Here is a 9,341-nt window from a genome sequence, read left to right as displayed (position 1 = left end):
GTAATTTCACTACCCTGAAGGTTCTCTGTGCTCCACCTACTCCTCCCTCCCCTTCTCCCTGCTGCCCTGGCAACCACTCATCTTTTCACTCTCTCCTTAGTTTCACCTTTCCCAAAATGTTGTGTAGTTGGAACCATATAGTATACAGCCTTATCTGACTGGCTCTTCCAATTAGCAATATCCATTTAAGGTTCTTCCATGACTTTTCTTGGCTTGGTAGCTCCTTTCTTTTATTGCTGAATAAATTTCCATTGTATGAATGTACATGCATATTTGTTTATCTGTTCACCTGTGAAAAGGAATCTTGGTTGCTTCCAGTTTTGTGATTCAGTTTTCCAGTATGAAACTATAATTGCACAGCCAAATCATCTACTGCCTCACTGATTACCATAGGATAGAACCCACTGATAATCTGAAACAATCTTCTTTTTCTCTTTATTTCAGTTTTCTCTTCTTATTTCTCTTACGTGGAATTCAAAGGCTCAATAACCTTCCGGTGAGTATGCATCTTACTTTAAGCCATTTTAAAATAGTGCTCCCAAAGTAAGCTTCAAGTAGCATCTACATTAGAATCACTAGGGGTGGGCTTGCCTGGTGGCAGTGCAGTGGTTAAGAATCCACCTGCCAACGCAGGGGACACGAGTTCGAGCCCTGGTCTGGGAAGATCCCACATGCAGTGGAGCAACTAAGCCCATGTGCCACAACTACTGAGTCTGCACTCTAGAGCCCATGAGCCACAACTACTGAGCCCACGTGCCACAACTACTGAAGCCCGCTCACCTAGAGCCCATGCTCTGCAACAAAATAAGCCACCACAATGAGAAGCCTGCGCTCCGTGACAAAGAGTAGCCCCCACTTGCCACAACTAGAGAAAGCCCACATGCAGCAATGAAGACCCAACACAGCCAAAAATAAAATTAATTAATTAAAAAAAAAGAATCACTAGGGGTGTCTGTTAAAATTCAGATTCTAAGCCTTACTCCTGATCTACTGAATCAGAATTTCTGGGTATGAAGCCCCCATTTCTATTTTTTTTACAAAGCCCCTCAGGTAGTGTCTACTCTCACTAAAGTTTGAGAAGGTGACCATTTTTGTAATTAGGTTGTGTTTTTGATAATATATGACATTCTGCACTAATGCAAATCTCAGAAGTGGAAAGAGTAGAGTTCAACTTAGAGCATGTTATCAACTTAAGGTAAAAAGAAGTAATTGTTCCAGAAATGTACGCAGCAGTAGAGGAAATATTTCTTGCTTCCATGTGTATTCCCTCCAGGATTCTTTAAGAAATAAAAGCAAGATTGTTATCCTGGATTATTTATGTATTCCAGCCTTTTCTTCACCTCCCTGAAGGCATCTCCATTGTCCTCAATCCATGACCTAGACTCACAGTCATAAAAGGGCTAATAGATAGTGTTCCTTTGGAAGCAGGGAATTCAATAACATTTAATATTTTAGGTATTGAGATTATCATTTTCACCACTTTTTAGCAAAATTTATTGCCTCAAGGTGTAGAAAAATTCAATTGAGTTGGTGATTGGATTTTCAAACTCATAGCAAAAATTGTAGCTTTGAAAGTCAAAGCTTTCATTGCAAGAGCCAGCCTTTCTGAGAGAATAAAAAGATTCTCAAAAATTAAAAGGAAAAATCCTAAAAATCAGCATATTAAATTTATGTGCCAAAGAGGAAACGGGAGAGACAATATAAGATGATATAAGAATTAGCTTTTCCTTCATTGGTACAGGCAATACACACACACACACGCATGCACACACACAGGTATAAGGTCTGACATAGTGGAGAGATAAATAAGAAAGATCAGGAAAAATAGACAGATTTAGGTGTCCTCAAGAAGGTCTAGAGCCCTGGCTCCCAACCCTGTTCCGCTGGATTCAAGATATGAAAACCATGGAAATATGAGAGAAGGGAGCTTGTGCATTGCTTGTGCCCTGGGAGATTGCAAGCCTCACAAAGAAGAATATCCAGTTTGGTCTTCAGGACTTGTAGTGAATGCTTGGTGTCTAATATCAAGCACTTAGGAAGTCAGGTGCCTAGGCTGGTGGGCCTGAGGGCAGCATGTCTGGGGAAAGCAGAGACTTTCTGACCCGAAGGGATGGGGGTCACACAAGTGCTGAGAGAAGGCTGGTGTAACTGAAGATGTCTGCCCTTCAAACAAGGAGAATGCACAGTGCGTGGATCAAGGAACCAGAGGCCAGCACAGTGTAGCAGACACCAACGGCCGCGGCAGCTTATACTGAGGAGGAGGGATAAGGAGAGTTATATCTAGGGGATGGCAGAGATGTCCAAAAGGTCAGATACCTAATTCTCCAGCTATATCTGATCAGTATGGAGACCCTCCCTCTGGAACTTAAATTACCTTTGCTGAGAAAAATTTGTGGGGAATAATAAAGTTGTCTAAGCATTTGCTTCAAAAAGAAACACTTGTTTGAACATTCAACTGTAATAAATATGAAATTCATATTTCAATGTAATAGTGAAACTATAGCCTCTGGAGATGAGTTTCAAGATTGAAATGTATATATTCTAGGTATAATTACATTATCTAAAAGAAATATATAGTCAAAAATCAGATAACGTTTCTTTCTGGGTTTCCATTTATTCTCCATCATACCCTGTGTTCATTTATATCTACAGAAATATGCATGTACAAAGAGAAATGCCCCCTGCCCCCATGAAGTAAATGGAAGGTGAATTAAAGAGGAATTATGGGAGACTTATCAATAGTAAAATCTAACTTGGACTTTAGAATCATATAGAATCAGAACTGATTCCAGATTCCTCCACCTGCTAGCAAATCTGAATTTTCTCATCCATAATATGAGAATAATATATACCTTGCAGGATTGTTTGAGGTATAAATGACAGAATGTATAAAGCACTTAGACTAGTGTCTGGCACACTGTAAGCATTCCATCTTATTATTTGTAATCTTATTGTTCTTGTCATTGTTATATTATGAATTTCTATTTGTAGAACTCAGTGTCTTAATTCTTATCTATGACTCTTAAGGTCAACATAATCAACAAGCAGTAAACATTAATCATGGTCTATGTTGAGAATTTCTTCCTACAAAAATAATTTTATAGCTCTACTCTAGGCCAAATTTACATTCATTTCTATTAGTAGCATGCCATAGGATGTGGGTTTCCATTATTTATATACTATAGAGACAAATTCTATCACCAGTTACTCTTTCCCAACGGCCATTACTTTGGCTCAGGAGGAAATGATCCTGAAAGAAGATCTAGGTAGTTTTAAAAGCTCTTTGTGAACCTCAGGTGTAATTGAATCATTTTCTAGATTAAAGAAGTGCCCATCAAGATATGTATGGGTAGATAATCAATTGATGGAGGCAAATAATCTTATGGAAACATTTACTATTTATCTTTGATACAGCTCTTTTAAAAAAGACTGATTAGTTCCCTTTATGATTTCATCCTTGAAAGCACAAACTATTTTGTTCTTTGTCATCGTTGCATGACATTCCATGTGGCAGTCAGCTTATTTTTAGCCAGACTATCAAAGTATTTTTCAACTGGGCTGTCACTGCACTTGAACTTAGAATCTTGTAACGTGAGGAACTACACTGGAGAAAAGAAGAAACTTCTAACAAATGGGAAATTATAAATCCAGACCAACCCAAACTTGTACTGGTAATTATTCTTATATCTTTAAATGTAGTATAATTCAATAGTTTTTATATATAGTTAACATTTCACTGGAATATCTGCTAATTTTTGCAAGAGGATAAGACAACATATTATACGAAAGTGTTAAGAAGATTATCTGAACTCAAATTATTTTTCTCTGAAAGATCTTTAGAAAAAAACAGAAAATTTCTTATAATACTATAGTATATTAGTTCCTACGTATAATGTTATAGAAAAAAATTTTGGAATACTGCTGAATAAAGGGATTTTAGGATTACATCTTAAGTATCTACTATTTAAAACCTAAAAACTCTTGTCTAGCAACTGATTGCTATAATTATAATGCAATAAAATCAAATGAAATAAGTCAAATATATTCTTCCTTGTAAATATATTATCCAATATCAAATGGGTTCTTAATTACTACAATTCAATATGATTGCATTTTAAATATAAACATCTTCATTTTAAACTCACAATCAGTAATTTAAATTAAGTATTGTATAATTCAGCGTAAAAAAGTTTTAATCACTTGTATGTTATGATCTGTGTCTACATTTTGCAAAGCACAGCAATGAATCAATCCCTTTTGTTTTTCTTTACCAGATGAATGGAAGAAGAAAGTCAGTGAATCTTATGTTATTGTAATAGAAAGATTAGAAGATGACCTGCAGATCAAAGAAAAAGAACTTGCAGAACTAAGGCATATATTTGGGTAAAGTTGTCAGAGTTATTGTTTCTCTGTATAAGTTTCTTCATTGTTGATCTAGTTTTTAGCTCTATCTATGTTTAAAACACAACCCGTGTAACCTCCTGTGTTAACCTTAGAGTATAAGGTTATCTCTTCCTGAGCATTGATATAGCCCCTAAAATGTGAATATCTTATCTCCTTAAAATGTGCCTTGCCTGTTCCCATCACTAAAGTTTAAAGAGAGAAGAACCTAAAGGCTAGCCTTTGAATACAAAGTGTTGCTGATCTGAATAATCTTCTCTAGAATTATATCATTCTTGTGAGCCATGCCAGCATCAAACAGCAAGACTTCTCTTCCCAAATGGTGGTAACATTTTTCTTTTTGGACTACTTGAGAACTCCAATTTTAACAAACCCTTTGGTCTCTTAACATTGAAAGGCTGTCTCTTAATGAAACTGAGTATCATCCTGCCCCTGAACAATCATATAACAATGTGTAATATTGGTTTCAGGCTTTCAAGAGGTTTTGTCCCATGATAACAAGATAAAATACTCTGGCATAGTGTCACAACCTTGTAAGACACAAAATGTTCAGGGAAGAGGGGAAGAGCCCTTATATACACAAGCAACCTTCTGGAGAAATTGAATCTGGCGTTGAGAAGCAATGTATTTTGGAGAGTCAATTTAAGTTAGCTGCCTGGCTGAGGAAAATTTCCATGAAGGCCAATTAGCCATGTTCACATATAGCTGTGTTATTCATGTAATGCACTTGTGACTAAAAACTCTACCCATGTTACTTGGAAAATAAGCAATGACCAAATGACATTATGTTTTTCAAAAGAAATTCCAGATATAGTAAACATACAAAACTCACATAACTGGTAAATAAAATTACCCATGTATGATATAGTTTATATAAAATTTGTCAGTGGGTTAATAAGGCCTTCATAAGTATTCAGTTTATGGCTTGAGAAATAGTTAATTCTCCATGTTATTTAGCCCAAAATGATTAACTCAGTTTTGACACTCATGATGAGATACCCTGGGCTGACTTTTGCAAGTATTATCACATGCTCACTTATGGGAAAACATTTGAAATCCCTGTAGAGATGTAACTGGCACTTTGGTATAATAGATTTATACATACATATTATTTTGTTGGAAAAGAGCTATGAATGTAGAACTTAATCATAAACGCTTCAGCTCTTATTGACTCAGATAAATATGCTGAATGAAATGTGATTAAATTGGAGATTTTCCTCGACTTCATAAAGTTAAAATCTCATTTATTTGTCATTATTTTTTTAATTTAGGAAATATTGTGCAAATACATCAAGGCTAATTTAAACAGACATATCCTTTTAAGGATTAAGCTTTAAATATACTTTTTTACATATCACATCAACAACAAGCAGCTGTTTCTACAGGTCCTACTACAGCTGACTTTTCCTACATTTCTACCATATGTGATAAATGTGACCTCCTTTTTGCTGATTAGTATTGAGGGGGTGAGACGCAGGAATCAGTATCAGGGAGATTATAGTCCAGAATTTATTGTGCCAGATGTATTCAAGGTATTATTCCAGACACATGAAATACAAACCATTATTTAATCCTTACCATGACACTGTGTGATAATATTAATTCTGGTGGATAATAAAGTAAATAGTAGAGACATTGGATCTTGTCAAGATCATAAGGTCAGTAAGCACTGGAGATGTGATTTGTAGCAAAGTCTACCCGACTCCATAGAGAAAGCTTTTCCTACTACACCCTGATTCTTGCTCCAGGAGTTCACAAACTGGTTGAAGGGAAAGACATATACAAATAACTCACAGAAGACAGTCTATGACAAGTGACTGCTAAGTGGAAGGAAAAACAGGATGGCTTTCAAATACAAGAAAAAAAGACTTGATGTCTTGATTTATTCATTGGTTTTGTAAAGCATTCCAGATAAAAGGCATAGTTAAGTAGAGATATATAGGCAAGAATGGATGAGTACCATGGAAAGTCTACCCGAAGCAAGAAAAAACGTCTTGACCATTTTATCTAAGTTAAGTAAGAAAGCTGTGTCAGTTAGCATAAGGGTTTTGCAACTATAGTTTTAAATCCAGTTTCTTTTATTTACAAGCAATGTATCTTTGGGTGTATTACTTAATCTCCTTGAGCCTCATTTGCATCTGTAAAATGAGGTTAATAATAACGACCCACAGGACATTTAAAAAATGATGTCAAATGCTGAGTACAGGTCCTAACACACAGCAAGCATTGAATATTTGGAGGTTTCTATTATCATGATTGATTGGAAAAATAAGGGCAGTTGGAAAGACTGAAGACTTTATTACCACGTGGGAGTAACAAATAGTTATTCAAAGTTAAGAAGCAAGAAATAATAAAGTGTTTTTATATCAAGAGAACATTTTCAAAAATAAAAATGTAAAATGTTAGAACAATTCAAAATGGTCCCAAAATCTGAAATATAACTTTTAAAGGTTGTAATCAAGAGGGATTCGAAGAATTTTTCAGACTAGAGTATTAGAAGGCTCATCAAAATGGATGTCAAATGCCCTGAGAATAATGGTAGTGCATTTTGAATAGAGGAAGACTGGTCGCCTGGTACTGAAGCCGTTAAAGAAGCTACAGAAATGTCCCATTAGCCCAAAGTGATAATAATGAGGCTAAGGAGAAGATTACCCACAGCCTAGAATTGTGTCTCTCCAAGGGGTAAGAGCCTCCCACAATAAAATAGCCAGCAGTTCTTGCAAAAGTTTTAGATTCCATGATTCTACCCCATATCAAATGAATCAGAATCTCTAGGGATGATTTCCAGAAACTTGAATTTTTAACAAGCTCCCCAGGTAATACTTTTGCATGCTAAAAATGATACTTTAGCTAAAGTTTGAAAACTACTTCTAGAAAGATATGTAAGTTGCACTGAGAACTCTGCCTGAGGTGATATCGGTGAAGGATGAGGAACATGAAAATAGAAAATAGGCAACTAGTATGATCTACAGAGAGTCAAGGGAGCAAACAAACAAACAAACCAACCAAAGTACTCTGCTTTGTCTGATTCCATCAAGGCAGGTAGAGTCCTAGGGAAAGAAAGTCAATCCTGCCTAGGGCAAACTTCTGAGGATTTTCTTTTCTCTAGAATAAAATGATGGATGACAAGGAAAGAAAAGAATGGAGTACTGAGAATATAAATTGTCTTACTCATTGGCTCACACACCAAAAATCTGAGTAGTTGGGAAGTTTAAGCATAATATTGTATGAGATCACATTTAATTGAGTATCTAGGACATTTTAGTTTAAGTCTTAGACTCTTTCTCATCTTTATTCATGCTTTATGCAATATAAAGAGTACTTCTGTGATGGACAGCCGTATTATGCTGCCTGACATCAGGCTTCCTCTAAACATGCAGATAGAAAACTGTATAAGGTACCTAAAAAGAAGCATTTAATACTAGAGTCATAGGTGGAGGTTCACTAGTGTAAACATAGGTTTGTCTGTTTGTTTTTTTTTCTTGTCTGTTTTTGTTTTGTTTTGCAATTTTTTGGTTGTTTTCATTTGTTGAAAAGTTTCTTTATAGTGTTCATGGTAGACACTAATCCCATTCATTAAAAGAGATTTTTCTACCTCATAAAGCAAGACTTATCTCACCTCAAATACACAATCTTCTGGTATAGCTTTCACCCACAATATATCAATAGTGCAGAGCAATATAAGTACTAAACTTAATCTTGCTTATGCCAATTTATAGCAGCTTTGAAAAAAGAGCTTGATATGGGAAAGAAGAGGAATGGAAATTGAATGTTCCTTCATATTCCACAATAAAGTTGCATTCACTCAGTTTTGGACAGTTGTTGAGATAATAGATGAGAGACTAGAAGAGATGAGGAAATAAAGAAGGAAGAAGAAGAAAAGACAGACGTGCTTCACTGGAGTACATTGTGCGGTTACTTCCTCCTCTGTGCTATCTCTGACCTTAATGTGTATTAATATAATAGCACTTACTACCTGGTGTTCTCTTTATCCATTTACCGGTCTGTCTAACTAGTATATGTGTTCATTAAAGGCAGCTTCTTTGTCTATTTAGCTTTATTTATATTTGTATTTATTTGTAATACCTATTTGTATGGTACCTGAAAGGAAAACAGATTAACAACTTAGTGCCTAGCATATGCCAAGCATGCTAGTAGGTATCTTAGTATGCATTAGCTTTTGTAGTCTTAAATGTATATATGTAAGGTACTTTGAGCACATAGGAAACACTCAGAAATGTTAAAAACTAATCATCATTGTTTATGTTCACATCCTTCTGGAGTAGGTATTGCACTTGCCATTTTATACCTGAAGAAAATGAGGCTAATCAAATTAAACTCACTTGAACTAGGTTATACAACGTGTATGGTTGTACAGGGATTGCACCCAGATGTACTTCACTTCAAAATATATGATCCTCATGATCTTAATTCTCAAATTGGAAGGGAAAAGAAGTACGGATAAGAATTATCTTCAAAAACTTTTCATTTTCCCTGTGCCACTTACAATTTTGCTATGTCCTGTGTATTAGAACTGTCCCTACGTGGGGGAATGGAAGAATATATTTTACACTCCTACTCCCACCCCTTGGTGATACACAGTCCCTTCCATTATCTTTGAAAACCACTTATGTGTTGGCTCTCCACATGCAACTTTTACAAGGCTTCCAATTAAATTATTTTGTTTCAGTGTTTTAAGCCTTTAGAAATTTTAGAACTATGTTTTCCTGATTTTCTTGTCAAGCCTACTTTTTATCTGCTTAATCTGCATTATGTCTATTAAGAGATTTCAAAGAAGTTATTTTTCTGTGCTATGACTTTTCAACATAATCAGAAGAAGCCTATTTTTTCTCATTTTTAATCTTATTTTGGCCAGCAATGGTAATATCTTGGTCAGTAATGCTAATACCTCACTTTGAAATTGATTAGGTTTAATAAAT

The 9,341-nt window shown here is 35.4% G+C and overlaps 1 protein-coding gene across 1 annotated transcript in view; it reads left to right on the top strand.

Annotated features, from left to right (window-relative positions):
* The first annotated feature begins 3,566 nt into the window (after positions 1-3,566).
* The window catches only part of TNNI3K (TNNI3 interacting kinase), a 280,990-nt gene continuing 275,215 nt past the window's right edge, over positions 3,567-9,341 (top strand). Inside the window, exons 1-2 of the mRNA XM_057716084.1 lie at positions 3,567-3,671; positions 4,275-4,383. Of these exons, the coding sequence (XP_057572067.1) occupies positions 3,632-3,671; positions 4,275-4,383 (149 nt within the window). The 5' untranslated portion in view covers positions 3,567-3,631. The remainder of the gene's footprint in view (positions 3,672-4,274; positions 4,384-9,341) is intronic.

The sequence above is a fragment of the Hippopotamus amphibius genome, chromosome 1 (assembly GCF_030028045.1).
Source record: "Hippopotamus amphibius kiboko isolate mHipAmp2 chromosome 1, mHipAmp2.hap2, whole genome shotgun sequence".
Lineage (NCBI taxonomy): Eukaryota > Metazoa > Chordata > Mammalia > Artiodactyla > Hippopotamidae > Hippopotamus > Hippopotamus amphibius.
The sequence above is the reverse complement of the archived record's forward strand: the minus strand, read 5'-3'. Positions and strand labels throughout refer to the sequence as shown.